At 38.3% G+C, this 16937-nt stretch overlaps 1 protein-coding gene across 1 annotated transcript; it reads right to left on the bottom strand.

Annotated features, from left to right (window-relative positions):
- Window positions 1-265: 265 nt before the first annotated feature.
- LOC100373975 (uncharacterized) lies at window positions 266-15897 on the bottom strand. The gene is made up of 10 exons (XM_085492861.1): window positions 15829-15897; window positions 13947-14203; window positions 13642-13791; window positions 12285-12681; window positions 11951-12060; window positions 8341-8482; window positions 5653-5834; window positions 4474-4651; window positions 3723-3896; window positions 266-409 (listed from the first exon to the last, which is right to left on the bottom strand). The coding sequence occupies exons 2-10, from the start codon at window positions 14199-14201 to the stop codon at window positions 324-326; spliced, it is 1674 nt and encodes a 557-aa protein (XP_085348987.1). The 5' UTR covers window positions 14202-14203; window positions 15829-15897; the 3' UTR covers window positions 266-323.
- Window positions 15898-16937: the final 1040 nt, after the last annotated feature.

Below are 16937 nucleotides of genomic sequence, written 5' to 3'. Positions count from 1 at the left end.
CGTTAGATTTAGAACACGAATTGTTTGATTCTACAAATAGATATGCATTAAAAATGAAAGGGGTATGCTGATTGGTGCATTCGCAAGACTCTAAAGTTAATAATCAGAAATATTTCACCTTACTTTTCTTGTGGTAATCATCGTGTGCTGCAAAGAAGCAATTTCAAAATACTAGTAAATCATAAACATAGACTTATTAAAAATACATATTTCGTTCCAAATTCTATCTAGATTAAAGTGAGCTCGTAAATCTTATAATATCATCTTTTCTTGAAAACTATGTTATCTAACATTCTTCTTAGTTTTCAAACAATGGAATTGTTTCATTCTTCTTCCTCTATTGGCGGGGGCAGCTCGACGCCTTCTGGGAACGGGAAAAATTGTTCACATCCTTCCCTGTAACACTCAGCTGTAAACAAAATAATAAAAACTTGTCAATTACGCGTAAATTAAATTCAAATTGAAACACCATGCGCAGTGGATGCACCATGTCGTGTTCGATTTAGAGGCCGCGTATCAACAAATATGCGAGGCGCGCTACACGGAGAATATGGCGCCTTCCACAATGAATATGGCGCTTTACTATCAGACGATGGGCATCACAAACCATTAGCATTCTTTTCACTCGAAAGCAAATTGAAACTTCTCCTTGAAGAAGCAAATATAAATACAGTGGCCCCTCGCTATGTCGCGCCTCGGTAAGTCGCGATTCGGCTAAGTCGCGGGTACTTGGATGGCTCCCAAAATTTCTATTGTGTTTTGACAGCAATTTTGAAGTACAAAGACTAATGTTTCGTGGCATAGTGTTTTTAACTAACCGTTAAAGAGACAACTTAACACCCACTGTCCGTCAATTGCTGAGACGCAATGGGTGACGGCGGCCTTACTCAAGGTGTCAACAGGGGTGTCGAGTAGTGACCGTACGTACTTCTTGGCCGGTCCCATTTTGGTATACCTCTACAAAAACTCGCTACAATGAGTTGAATTCATAGAATTCTGATCTCTATTTCTCAATTGAGCAGCATGTCAAAGCGAAAGCTATACAGCCTGTTCGTACGCCATAAACTCACGGCGATCGACCGTGTCAAACCAAGTTAAGTTGCACGTGGTTGAGCCCACTATTCGTGGGTGGGTAAAAAATGAAAAGTAAATTTGTTTTCAAAGTTGACCAAGAGGCGGGACTGAACAGAAAAACAAGCGAAAGTGTCCGACAATGATGACACCGATAAAGCTGTTTACGTTTCTTTAAGAACGGTCTGCCGGAACTCCACTATCTGGTCCCATCACCCAATGCAAAGCATACAACTCAGATATGACGACTTTGAATTTAAGGCCAGTTCAGGGTGGTTCTTGCGATGGCAAAGAAGACACGCTATCGACACACGCAGTCTCAATCCAAGGCGAAGCTCGATCTGGGAACATTGACGCTGTCGGAACTTTTCCCGAAAAATTGAGAGAAATTATCTATGAAGGTGGTTATTTTGACGAACATGTTTATAATTGCGATGAAACTGGTTTATTTTGGAAGCTGTTACCGTCGAAGTCACAAGCAACAGCAAGCGGTCCACATAATATTAGACAAAATAATCAACGCAATGTTTACAGCAAACATAATCATGATTTTATTCGAATACTGCCTGACACATGTGATGATACATCAATTAACTAAACCGAGGGTTTATATGTGCTTTTTATATGTTTTTCAATGCACGACCTCCCTCTTTCACGACGTCCCTCGGTAAGTCGCGGCCCTCGATAAGTCGCGGTTTTTGCTTGGATCCCAACACCCGCGACTTAGCGAGGGGCCACTGTATGTCGGTGGTCCTCGCACAGCGCGTGTTCAAATTTCATGTAAACAAACAATGTATTTTACACGCGTTGTATACGTCGCTATGAGTCCCATATTGAACAGGACGCGGCACGATGACCACCCCCCCTTTAACATTCAGATCGTACAGTACGTGGCAGGTTGAAACGAATCAGTTCGGTTCTGTTAATTTTATTTAATATCGATAGCCCATTAATACTTACTTACAAGAAGACTTAGAGAAAAACAAAAACAATAAATACGTAACAACACCTTACGCATCATAGTGGTACTTGCGAAATTACACAAAATATACAAAATTTTAGTTCACTACACAAATATTTCTCATACAGGTTTTTAAATGATATATGACAGTCGGGAATCAGCTTTAAATTATTCAGAAGTAGATGTAACCATGGCGATAACAACTGCATATTTGAACAAACACGAATTACCGATTCCAAACAGTAGTACATTTCTATAACACGTTCTAAGAATGAACACCCAACTTCTGTTATGTCTTGTATGACCAGCCATAATTCAAATTAAAAAAATGAATTGCAAGACTGCACTACTGCATAATGTAAGATCAAGTTGTATTTTCCAGAGTTACTGATGCTAACGTGAATCATGATGGATACGGTAAGCGTGACCCCCAAAGGTTATACATCCTGGTACTTTCTTGACTACAAAAATGTCTAATATTGCATTTTAGGTTGCACTATGTTAAACTATTATCATCGAAATTTTCATTTTTTTTTTCCTGTTAAATAATTCTGTACAGGGTTTATGAATTTCAGCGCTTCAAGAAATGCACACACGTCTCTTGAAAGAAAAGTAATCAATATTAAGGTAGCATGAAGGGAAATTTTAACTTTTTTCTTGATTTTTCAAAAATTGATAAAACGGTTACTTTAGACCTTGATACATCACCCCAGGTTTACAAAAGATCGAAATTGCGAAATAACGTTGCTCAAATTAGTGTTTTAAAACACTACCAGAAAAGCCTAGCGTTTCGTGGATATTCGCATAATGTTTATCTTTGAAAGGTTTAAATGATAACTGTATACTCTGTTGTTGACGATTCTGATATAACGGGTGATAAGCTTCCAGTTGCAAACAATGCGTGTTTATCTAACGTCCATTGTCAGCATTATTGTCGGTCGAGACTTCGTCGGAGAAACATGGTCCTACAGTACTCATTTCGCCCAACCTTCCGCTTTTACATCGACCACTTATCGCTTAATTTCCGACCACGCGGTCTTGTCCGACCGGAAACCGACCGCATTTTAATCGCATTTTTTTTTCGCTCGCTCGCTCATTGAAAACATTGACCACTCACCCAAACACTGATCACTGGCACATGAATAGTTTTAAAATCAAAGCTTGAGCGGTGTATATTTAACCCTTTCTCCCATTTGGGTTTGTGAAGGGATGCCTCCATCGGGAAGCTATAGATGTTCCGTCAGATGGCGCTGTTTTTTTGTTTTAGCAAGGGTCTGGAAATGGGTGTACATCATTTTAACATTCATGATTAAAATATCACACCTACTCAAAAACGAACCAAAGTCGGGAATATACGACGACAACTAAACCGCGATTTGTGATATATTACTATTACCTATACAGAGTAACCATATAATTTAATTATTTTGATTAAATTGGATCCCTATATAGGATTGCAATTTAATTCAAAATCTCTAATCATGTGTATTTCTATAAATGTTTATATATCTACAATTATTATTACAGGTATATATCTAGAGGAACTGATTAAAGATTCACTCTTTGTGGGGTACCCCCCCCCCCACCTCAACCCCGACACTGGGATGTTTTCATAATTTCATGAACACATCAATCGGATTATTATTTGATCACATGACACGTCACGTGAATCATGCCATGTGACACTCACCTTCTTCAGGGGTGAATTCGTGCTGTGGTTGTGGGTTGGCTGATGTGTAGAGAATCAATTGTGGTGAATCCAATGCGAATCTCAACGGCACTTCACTGGCGTCGTCCAGAATCCTCTGTCTGACCTCAGCTGCGGTCAGGTCCGGTTCGTTGCCCCAAATTATCGCTGCGACACCTGCAAAATAAGTCGGAATGTACGCACCAATAAATCACACAGGCTCAGCAAATTTGTTGACGGCCTTTGACAAACTATCTATATATCATAATGTCCTTAATTTTAGTTCGTTTGCCCAAAATAATTTACGAAAGATACAGCTGTAGTATCAATGTTTTGTATTCATAATTTGAATAATGGTACAGTACGCTCTATTTAAAGTGCGGTAGTCGTCGCGCTGTGCATATATGGGACTCATATAAACAAAGATGGCGACTTTGACTGTTGCGCAGATCAACGAGTACGAACTGACACGTTTCCAAGCTTTAATTAGGTAATTTTCATGTGATTGAAAGTATCGAAGGAGTCACCGGCGGTAATCAGTGCAAGTCGCGCCCAGGGCAAACCTCATACTTGTGATTTCCATTTGATGAGCGCACTGGATTGTGGGAAAATCAATGTTTATCAACACAAATGTCGAACATGCGCAGCGCGACGACTACCGTGCTTTAACAATGGTTTTCATAAATTAAAACAGGATATCATCCAATCATACTACTGTATTCATGGTACATTGGTTCAATATAATTCTCCATACCTGCTACGTGAGGGACACTAAAGGAAGTGCCAGCCCATCGCCGAATGATGTCGTCGTGTGTGTGGTAGGCGGCTTCACAATAACCGCCGGGTGCGAAGATATCAACACAAGGACCGTGATTTGAATAATGCACACGCTCATCCTGGAAATCGTCCCGTAACCCAGCAACACAAAGACCCTGGTTAGAAAAACATCAACATTATTGACAAACATACTCATCTTTTTACGCTTTTGCAAAATGTAGGCGGACTCAGGTGGACAAACAAATGCACAATGTTTGTGTAAATAATTTGTTTATTTTGCGTTAATATAATTTGTTTATTTTGTGTTAATATATTCCGGACGACGATTTGTTTTGTTCCTCATTCGTTTTTACACCATGGAGTCGTCCTGAAAATGTGCATTTTACTGTTTATGCACTTTTTTTTTTAAACAATCCTTCAGCCTCCAGTTTTCAAAAGTGCTATTCCTAATATAAACGAATAAGGGAATATACGAATAGACATACATGTAAATAAAATATTCACAGAAACCCAAATGCACAACGGTTGTCAAGTTTCGGTAACCTCTAATAATTTGTTCTATATTGATACCCGAATATGGGCGCAATTTTCCTGACGTGAGGACACATGTTCGCATCCATCCACAAATGTTCTACTTGCAAAGTAACTAAGTAGAACATAAATTAAAGCGGGAGGGTCGTGACCTGCGCACGCGCGAGAATTGAGTTCCAAGCGACGATAACAACACACGCTAAAAACGCAAAGGCTCATGGGTAGACGCTTGTTTGTAAACAATGACACGCTATGGCTATCGGACGCATGCTCAGGTGACGTCTCCCCCGCTTTGAGTAAAAACTCTTGGAAAACGTTGTACGTTGAGCTTGACTGTTGCGTAGATCAACGAGTACAAACTGAGAGGTTACCAAGACAAACTGAGAGGTTGCCAAGCTTCAATTAGGTGTTTGGAAGGTGTCGAAAGAGTCGCCGATGGTAATTAATGCAAGTGGTGCCAAAGGGCAAAACTCGTAACTCGTACTCGTGATTTAGTCAGTTAGGATGGATTATGGGAAAATCAATGTTTATCGCACATGCGCGGCGTGACGACCACCGCGGATGTTCCTATTATAATCACTGTGGGAATATGAGTGAAAACAATTCACGAGATAAAGAATCTCACCCCCGCTGATCTGCACGGCGATAGGAAGCATCCATTTCCCTGGTTGTTTCCAGCGGGCGCTATAGAGAGAAATCCTAATTTAAACAAGTTGTTTACTCCTAAATCGGTGACGTTTGATCTTGCGCCAAGGAACGGCATCTGTATGGGACCCTTCTTTCCATGCTCGGCGATGTAATCAAAACCTGAAGAGCAAGAGTAAAATACAAACAGAGTAAATATCAAACAAATCACATGCTAACATTTGTCACGTTTACATTTGTTGATAACTTTTGCAGTATTGACTACATAGCTTTATGTATCCTTTCAAATAGACAGTTCTAATAACGCATATGAGTGAAAGCGATGTCGATCATGTTGTTGGTTGTATAGTCCACGGTCAGCTGGCGCACACGTAATACCCCGGCTTAGTGTTCTATGTTCTTCGCGTAATTAGGTGTTCGTATGCAAGGGATTTTTCCACACAAAAACGACGAATTCGGCCGAATTTTGTTATCGGTTGGCTTAATATAACCCCAACGGACCGTATTTTTGTGAAAGATTGGTATTTTTGTCCTGATTTGTAGGAATCTGAAAAACGCGTTTCACAACTTGTCTCTTATTTAGTTTTATGCGTCATTCAAGATGGCGGCCCCCATATAGTAAATATCGCATTTATTTTATTATATCAGATGTGCGCTAGCTGACTGTGGTATAGTCGGGCGTCATTTGAACGACTGCAGAGTGGCTTACGTGTCACCATTCACGCCTGAGAAGCGCTCTGCCACTAGAGGGCGTGACCTTAAATCCATTTACGTCACGTGATGTTCGTGAACGTTGACAGCGAGTGTTTCAAGAACTGTGATGATGATTTGAGACAGCATATTATTTATCTTTGGCATAACTTAGCAATCATTAGACGAAACAACAGAAAACAATACATGTTTGCGCTGATTGCTAATGAACATCGTAATCCAATATGTTCAAGCGCGGTGGTCGTCGCGCAGCGCGTGTTCGAATTTCCAATGTATTTTACACGCGTTGCATACGTCGCTATGAGTCCCATATCGAACACGACGCGGCGCGATGACTATCGCCCTTTCATGAGGGGAGGCAAGGGGGGTAGCTGGTACGGTTTTACGGGAAATAAAAAGGGCTTTTTACAAATTACAAGGAATAAAAAGACGTTTTTACAGTTTACAGTGTTAAAAAAAGGAACATTGAATTGTCCGAAGAGCTCTCCGGCTCAAATTCACCGCCATTGCTGCGCCGTGTGTGGAGATGCACGCGCATATTACCCTCGTAATGCTCTTCATTCGGTTAGAGGGCCTTTTACGTCTTGACATTCAATTTTGTAGTGAATTGTGTCATCTAGTCGTTTTACAGTTTCTATAATGTAATTTCCCTGGATTATTCTTTACGATTTTTTTATTTGGATGTAAATTCTTGTACGTACCGAGAAAAATGACACATTTTTACAGTGTACGAAAAAAATATTTGATCGATTAAGTTGTACGTCTAGCCTGTGATTACAGAATTACGGAATTTATTTTTTCAATTTATGTAGTACGAACAAAAAAATATTGCAATTACGTTGAACGAAAATAACCCTTGCCCCCCCCCCCCCTCTTTCATCTACGCGTGATTTAAGCCAGGAATTAATCAATTAAATCATTTCCGGTGCGATATACTTTCCGCTATTCTACTAAAACAATGCTTACCAACGACACTTGTACAACGCATTGAATAAAGTGTAGATAATATTGCGCACATGTCATTTTAAAAGTCGGAATATTTAGCAATGTCGTGTTAATTGATATTTTGGAACATCGGACGTAATTATCGCATTAAATGAAATAGAAGTATTATGTACCGGAAAATTTGGGACTACCTTCTTAACTTCGAACGTAAATGGCGCATTTACTTTATAAGATAAACATGAAAATATGCACATGATCATGACGTGTAGATTAAACATGTTGATAAACATCTGGACGAAGTATAGCCTGACGAGTTGCGTGAGGTGCGCCCTCCGCGGTGCTCCAAACACAACACACTTGGTGAGGTCTAACGCTGTTCGGCCGGCGAGGGCCTACTCACGCCTGCACGTCAGGCTAGACTAAATATTGTAGTGACAAATGCAAATATAACTACGCCGCACTGGCAACAATGGACATACTAACTAAATGTAAAAGAAAGAAATAATTTAAGTATAAATATATAACTGCAAGCACTCAATCGATAAGAAATAAAACATGTATGTGCCCGAAACGTCCGAGTCCGTGGCCGAAATTTCCTAGATTTGAGGCCAACTTAGCCCTTCGCCGTCGATGAATCAATATTCAATATTTGAAGTTGCCATGGTTTCCCGATGACATTGACACCATATTCTACCAGCAGAACATTCATTTTCCTAAACGTATTATATATGAGAATCCACTAAACTACTACATGTAGTATACCCAACGGCAAGTATATCGCGAAGAATACTAGTACATCAAAAATTCAAGAACTTCACTGCGCATGTGCAACAACTTCACCCGGAAGGTTTAGCGTAGGGAAGATATTTCGCGTGACACCCCCGGGTGACACCGGCTATCCAATGATTCCAATTGACCATCACAGTCACTTGGGGCTGAAAATCAATAAATACTATTTTTTTTTAAAGTTATCCGCTATACGCATATAAATTCATCTATATCGACTACTCACCGGCCATTATGTGTTTTGTTTGTGAGTAACCACCACATGTGAAAACACGCACGGCTAGTAGAGATACCTTCTTAGCAACACCATACTTCTTGCCTCCAGCGATGCCTGCGACTTGAGTACCGTGACCATGACAGTCAGGATGCTGTAGCGATGACAAAACGTGCAGACTTATATTAGCAATAATTATCAGTCAAGTCGTAGGCAGAAATGGCATCTCACTTCATATCAGTACACGCGTGTACATCGCGTAAACAAACAATGTATTTCACGCGCGTTGTATAAGTCGCTATGAGTGCCATATCGAACTTCAATCGTATTGTAAGAAAGTTGTGGTCTCACTGTCTGTGGCGCGTGAGAATTACCCAATTTCAATTTGATGGAAACGTACAATTTTCTATAAACCGCACTGTTTAAACAGGCCCGTATTTTTGAATAGGGGGTTCGAAAACAACTATAAATGATATATTTGATGTGAATTTTATAATATTCAAAAAGTGTGTTTGAGCTCTGTTACATACATTTTTATATTCTTTGGTTTACTTTGGTTTACTTTGTGTTACGTTGGTAAGTTATTCCACATAAGATTTTTGAACTATTTTACCATTTTAGAGAAGGGGTCCTAGGCCATTTCCCACCCACAGACAAACACACCCACACCCTTGATCCATTACGGCAAAATGTCGTACACCAAAAAGACAAGACTGTACGTATCTTAGCATTATTGTCCAAAAATTTTGAAGGTAGAATGCTACTCACGAGCTTTTTCGCTCTTCACAGATGTTAGCGCACATAAAAGTGACACAATTTCATGTCGAAATCTGTCTACAATTATTCATTTTAGTATTAGTCAATTATGTAATTTTATTTCTGTACAGAGCCTCACCACACCGTACAAAATGTAATGGGTAGAAAAGTGCATATCACGTTTTAAAAACAATACAACATCCATGTAAACATATGGTACTAAGTTAAGCTGGATTCATATTTATCTCGGCGCTTGAAAACTTTTAAAAGATACAGAGCTAGTTGATATATGGTGTGGCAGTTTGTGTAGCGACGAAGTAAGCCCAGACTGTCAGTATAGCATAATTGCATAAAATTATTGACAAAAGATCTGCCCTTAAATCATTATAAAATGAACATATAAAAACAAAGTGAATTTCATTTTCTATCATGCTAAATTCAAACGTATCACTGCAAAAACTAAAAATTTATTGATCTAACTGTATTTGTGTGTGTCTGCCTAATTCAACATTATGTTTATGGCCAAAACAGCGAAAACTCGTCAGTATATATTTTAGTCTATAATTGCTTGCCAATAAATCTCCCAGGTTATAATATTACATTGATTTTTTCAAAAGTACACAGCCTGGATGATTGTGAAATTGAGGCATGCCATTCTTGCTGACAACATTTTTTTATTCTTTGAGTAAATATCCCTAAGAAATTTGCAGTATCTCCAACTTGTTTTTCAAACTAGGCAATGCCGAAACCATATTTGAACAGGAAATTTTTATGTAGGTTTCCCAAGTAAGTCTGCCGGTCTTGTCTAATCGTTTAAGCATGATATAACATTTTTTGGGGTTCCAGCTATTTATTATTTAATTTTAACCAATATAAGATACAACGCTTGAAATAACCACAGCATAACGGCAGCCTTCCACATTCGTCCAACATCGCTACATTGTTTGTACAACTATTAATGCTAAGTAGATATCTGCAAAATGTTGTCTGTACCCTCTCGATTTCCGAATTTTGGTACCGCCATATCGCTACCATAAGAAATAGCTGGCACAATGATTGCATCAAACAAATTAAAAGCACTAACCAATGGCATACTACCAAGTTTCTTGCAGTACGTAAATTTGTTGGTTTACTGTAAATCTGTTTTTAGAGGGCGGTAAAATAATATGCATATAGTAGCAGTTTAGCAGCGGTTTCAATAAACTTCAATGACTACATCTCCTTTTTATGAACCCACTAAAAATATAGAAAATTTTCTAAGACATCAAAAAAACGTGTAAAAAATATGTTTGAAAAATATGATTTATCGCATAGTTTCAGTGCTGAAGCAACACTGTGGGGTAAATTGTTGGCTGCAAGAAGCTCTTCAACCTATACAACTCGTGATGTTAAATCTTCGGCATTTTTTTAATGATATTTTCAACCCTTAGCTGTACAATAACACAGGCTACACGTACTAATACAGTAAGTTGACTACATTTGGCTGATACACATAGAACAAAACAGTATATATGCCATCACTAACTTGAAGAATACAAAACTAATGAACCAATATGAAAGGACAGTGTCGTGTTGTCGTGTCAATCCCGTTCGAACCCCACACTTTACTAACTGGGCGAACACTAGCACAATACAAACGGACCTATTCAGGACCACCACATCCTTCAGAGAGTGACTACCATTACATTATTGTTTCAATGTTGCTTTAATATTTAACATCAGCTGCTTGAACGCGATCTTCATTACACCATCGCGGAATCACCGAATAAAAGCTTTCCCATTTATAACAACTGGCAGCTGTTGAACTGAGACGGCGTAACTTCACGGTTGACATTTAAAGCTCGTTGTCACCTAAATGCTCATTACTATGCAATTTCGACCGAGTCTGATAGTTACCTCACTGAGTCAAGTGATTTAAACGATGATAATTATTTTAATTAATACTGTTTGTTTTATTCTTTTCTAATCTACGATCATAAATCTATTCACTTCCAAAATTTAGGGGGTTCGACCGAACCCCCCGAACCCAACCCCCCCAAAAAAAACGGGCCTGTTAAAGGGCGTCAGTCGTCGCTCGGCGTACTGTTCGATATGGGACTCATAGCGACGTACACAACGCGTGTAAAATACATTGTTTATTTACATGAAATTCGAACACGCGCTGCACGACGACCACCGCCCTTTAACTACAAATCGTTTAATCTATGACTTGAATGGATGACAATAATATCGTTCACGTTATCAATGTTTGATCTGTTGACACCAAACAATGCTGAAATCGACCAAAAAAAAATCATTCCCTTGTCTTACAATTAAAACTGAAAAGAGAGGTTGCTTTTGGCCAATGAATTGGCATTGAAAAGTGTTCAAACTACCTCATTGCCCAATGCACTCGTTGATTAGCTGGTTGGATTGCCATTGAAATTTATAAAAATCAAGAAATGAGTTCGTAGTGTCGATTTTATCGAGAGATTTACTATATTCCAAACTACTGGCACACGATCAAACAGTCATTGTATAGACCCAGGCCACCTACGTCATTATTACGTTACCGAATTGCTATAAACTACATTGTATACATCCATCTACGTCATACTGACAGAAAGCGATGTATTGAATTTAATGGAAGATGTATTACACGGGCATAATACATGAATACATAGGACAATAAATCGTCAAAACAGTACTGTGGGACAACATTTGTAATATGCGGTATTTTAAGACCGCTGCCTGTCGCGTCTACGTACGCACATACACACGCACAACTCGTATAGATGTGTCTTTCTAAGGTAAATATATCCAAACCGCGCAATCACTAAAATACACAAAAACAACATAGATATCTGTCAAAATTGTTAATACATACTTCCTCGTCCGCATGAAGATCAAAAAACATGGATGCTCTTCCTTCGAATTCCTTATGACTTAAACGTATACCAGTCCCTATGCTGTATATATGGGCGCCCTCACCGGTACCTAGCAATTAAAGAATTAAGGATATTTTTAGATACTTGGTTACATTACACCGATACAACGTATATCAATATAAATAGAGTCATCGTTCAATTCATTAACACATTTACAAGTAGTTAATGGAATGGATGCAAAATAGATTTGTTTTCGAGTGTCAAATTTTATCTTAACATCAATATATCGACAGATGATCAGATATTCGTGTTGTATCAATAAACAACATTTACCGGCAGGCTCATATTTATCATCGGTAGGTAAAATACGTTGGTCAAGCCTATCAAGATTCCACACCACAGTCCTGTTCCTAGCGTTGAATGCTTCTATTCTGATCCCATCAAGTTCCATCAATCGTCGCTGTTTACGTAACTCTAGTCTTTGTTCAGCCGTCATTTCTGCTTCCAGCCTTTCTCTTCTCTCTCTTCTGGTTTCTCGCTTCTTGGGTGGCACTCCCTTCTTCCGGTCCTCGTCCAACAGCTCTTCTTGTAGTGCTTCCTTATTCCCATCGCCTTCGTCATCGTCAACTTCCACGGTGGCTTCAAGATCGTTGACGTCTTCGTCTGATGCGTACTCCAGTTGAAAAATTTGGTCTTCTTCAACAAAAGACACCTCTTTCAATTGCCGAATCTAGAATTCAGAAGCAGTTACAAGTATGACACTTGAAAGTATATCAGCACTGCTGTGTATATATTAGCATACATTAACACACTGTGTATATATTATAGCCGATATTAGCATACTGTGTATATATTAGCATACATTAACACACTGTGTATATATTATAGCCGATATTAGCATACTGTGTATAGATTAGCATATATTAGCATACTGTGCATATATTATAGCATACAATAGCATACTGTGTATATATTATAGTCTACATTAGCATACTGTGTATATATTAGCATACATTAGCACACTGTGTATATATTAGTATATATTAGCATACTGTGCATATATTATAGCCTACATTAGTATACTGTGTATATATTACCAAACATTAGCATACTAAGTATATATCAGCATATATTAGCATACTATGTATGTAATAGCATACATTAGCATACTGTGTATATATTATAGTCTACATTAGCAAACTGTGTATATATTATAGTCTACATTAGCATACTGTGTATAAATGAGCATACATTAGCATACTGTGGATATATTAGCATGCATTAGCATACTGTGTATATATTAGCATACATTAGCATACTGTGTATATATTAGCATACATTAGCATACTGAGGATATATTAGCATACTGTGTGTATATTAGCATACATTAGCATACTGTGTATATATTAGCATACATTACCACAATCACACTTTGAATCCCAGCGTATTTCCCGCAAAATTATCGACGCAGCCAACATTTTGCACGCGCATTTTCCAAGTTCTGAAATTTCTGGCCATTGTCTGCACGTTTTGAAAACATATTAAAGGGTATGGATAAGTTTTTTTTTTTTCAAATGTGAGAAAAGTTTACTTTGGTGTTCAAATGATTAATCTCTTTTTCCACAACTTGTAAAAGTGATCACACGTGAATAAACCAAAGTATTCACGTGGTTGATTGTGAAAACCTTACCATTTCCATCACGATATTCGGCATCTCCATGTGAAACCCACTGAAAACCGTATAGTACTGGTATTCCGAAATGCACACTAGTTCATGAGCTTCACAGAAGTTGAATACATTTTGAATTATATCATCAACTGCCATACGAAGATATCCTTCCTAATAATGGTAAAACAAACAATGTTATAACAAATTAATGACGATTTTACTTTGTATAACAGCGGCAAATTTGGACTGTTGTTACGTGCTTTTGAAACAGAAAGGTATTGGTATAGCGCCATTACATGCCCAATAAAATAGTTTACTTCGTTTACCTTCAGAACGACGATGTAATTGAACGGCACTGTCATTCCCTGTCCAGCTTTCTTTAATGGAGCTTTGTCGTCTTCTTGCAATTCTTCAACACGCCACGAGATTTCTTCCAAACTGGCCGTGTAGTCCAGCATCATCGGATTGGTCGGATTTTGATAGTATTTGCTTTTGTGATGCTCTTTGTCTTCGTCTGTGCTGACAAATGCACACAGACATGTGATCGCCACCAGGATCCCGTATTCCAACCACTTACCCATATCTATTGAATGTTGACAGTCATCGTTAAAGCGCTACAGTCCACACGCAGCGCGTGTTCGAATTTCACGAAAACAAACAATGTATTTTACATTTATGTTTATAGATATTGTTCATTGATTCCGCGAACGATCGGAACATATGTTAGATCAAAAAAGTATTTGAAATAGCAACACATCATTTTAGCGAATTTGACACAACGCATGAATTAACTGAATCTTAATTTAGCTAAAGTGCCAATAATCTCACTGTGAGAACATACTCTATTCTAATTAGCGACATCTTAATTTAGCGAAATTGTGGATTAGCTAAATTAGCTGAAATAACATGCTAGCTAAAAAGACATGTTTTACTGCATGAATTAGTACATTTTCAGACGTTGGTTAAAACCCCGATCCTAAACAGATCATTAACTATCATGAGCGCCCTCTTAGCTTTGAAGTAACAAAACCTTTCGGAAAACCTAATTGCACTTTATCTGCAGAAGTTACAGCGATTCGTTTTGTTTGATCAAGTGATTTTTTTGTTTCTGGCTGCGAAGGATCATATTTATATTTGTAGATACAATGAGTATTTTTTTGATAATTAGAAGTCACTTTTTAAGTCACATGCAGCATATTGAAATGTTCATTGCCACTGGAGCAGAAATACGTGGGGAAATATATTAAAAAATTGACCCAGTCATGTTATTAGTAACAGATATAGAGAAATGTAAACAATTTTGTGTTCTTTTCATAACTAAATGCAAAAAAAAAAACATTGCATACTTAGTTACCTACCAGCGTAGAATTAGGACCGAAAAACAAAGAAATTTAAGAAAATCGTGTTTGATTTATGGAGAAGCTGGTTTTATAATTCGTAGTCTATAACAGGTATTCTCTGTTCTCTATTGTATTGTATACACTAATAGATCAGACGTGTATCCATGGATATTCTAGACCGGTATCAGTGGTATTTAATATACTTTATAACAAGCAATTCTTCAAGAACCATATTGAACTGTAACCGGCTGTAGCTCTATATCATTTTCATTATTATTTGATAAAATATCCCATATTGCATTTTACTTCACCTTGTTGAAACATGTGTAGACAGTTCGCCAACGTGTTATCTCGTCTCTGTATGCATCGCAGCCCACAGATGTGTTTAATCAGTAAATTCCCACGTTTATACGAGTAAATTGAGTAAGTGGAAGGACTTGTTTTACTTACACGCGTTTGCTTCAAATTAGACCGTAATTTTGACTGTGCAATATACTCTAGAAGAGCGTAATCAATTGTCGCTTTGGCGGTGTTCATCCCAACTAATAAATCAACAACTATGTTAGCGCGTATGTTTCTAGTACGTGTTTTTTGCTTTTTTTTTTTTTTTTTTTTTTTGTCAAAAGCGAACTGGCATAGTTTTGTACACCAACTTTCATTGCGTGTAGCGACAGTAAGTACCCCTTACCCATCACGAGTGTTAATGGATCTCAGTACTGTCGCGTTGGCTATACGTTTTATGTAAAAACCAAAATGTGGTAACATCAGAGTAATTTAGTCACATTTCATATGGAATTTAATTTTTGAAATCTTTAAATAAGAAAATAAGAAGATGCATAACAAAATAATGTATCGAATATATACTCACCGGAGATCAGTAAAACACGACAGTGACACACGAGTACGGCCTTAGAGAATGAATGAATGATTGTAGGTGATTATAAAATGCCTATGTCCATGTGTACTCTTATAACTGGTAAACAATACCGACGTGTTACTCTTGCTATTGGTTAATTTCACGCTAAAATAAACAGTTAATTGTAAAATAAATTAATATGTATACGACATCTCCAAAGATGACGTGTATTATCGGCTCCGTCCGGTGTACACATCTACCACCTGTTGAGAATTACGCACTGATAAGATCAGGTTGTACCACGCGTGTCGAGGAAGTCTGTTGCTATAGAAACGATGATTATCAGTATTTGTAATACTACAAGTCAGTCCAGCGATACATTTTTGCTGACCGCATTCATGAGCGGACTGGGAGTTCAAATCATATGTTGCTATGGGCTCTCGGTGTGTCTCGCGCAATGTACGCCGGGAATAGACGGCACCACAACCAGATTATAGGTGTGTGCCACCAGAACTTACATAACTCTTCTGAAACTTCACGATTATTATTTTGTTGATTTGCATCTCATTGTAGCTAATTTATATTTGCTATCTAAGATTCCTCAGCTAGCGTACAATGGATGGTGTACCAGAGAGGTTGTAGGATTGATTATCTATTTGGCTTAACAAAAACTTTTTGTACTTTTGTAAACGGGAACTTGAAATCTGAAAAAAGATACTTGGAAAATGTGGCCACAACACATGCCTCAACTGGGGACAGCGGGAGGGTCGTCACCTGCGCACGCGCGGAAATTGAGTCCCAAGCGATGATAACAACACACGCTAAAAACACAAAGGCTCATGGGTAGACGCTTGTTTGTAAACAATGACAAGCTATGGCCACTTGACGTATGCGTAGGTGACGAATCCCCCGCTTTAAACTCGCCGGCTCATGGTCATCGGAGACGCGGCTTTGTTCTGTTTTCCCACTGCAAAGAAACAATTATTTAGTATACTCCACGCAGGAATCAACCCGGGCAAGAATACTTCGTGTGACGGAGAGGGGTAATAATAGAAGTTGCATTAAATCCTGCTTTTTTTCATTATTCGTCGTGAAATCTAGCTAGCCTGGAAGACTGGTTT

The sequence above is a fragment of the Saccoglossus kowalevskii genome, chromosome 18, assembly GCF_978046115.1.
Source record: "Saccoglossus kowalevskii chromosome 18, keSacKowa6.1, whole genome shotgun sequence".
In the NCBI taxonomy this organism is placed as follows: domain Eukaryota; kingdom Metazoa; phylum Hemichordata; class Enteropneusta; family Harrimaniidae; genus Saccoglossus; species Saccoglossus kowalevskii.
The sequence above is the reverse complement of the archived record's forward strand: the minus strand, read 5'-3'. Positions and strand labels throughout refer to the sequence as shown.

Bases quoted from the DNA above. Each gene is read 5' to 3' on its own strand.
- LOC100373975 (XM_085492861.1), bottom strand. From the start codon at position 14,201: ATGGGTAAGTGGTTGGAATACGGGATCCTGGTGGCGATCACATGTCTG. The intron at 8,483-11,950 runs GTATGTATTAAC...TCATCGCTACAG, and splicing joins ATCTTCATGCGGACGAGGAA to CATCCTGACTGTCATGGTCA. The intron at 410-3,722 runs GTGAGTGTCACA...TTTTGTTTACAG, and splicing joins CGAATTCACCCCTGAAGAAG to CTGAGTGTTACAGGGAAGGA.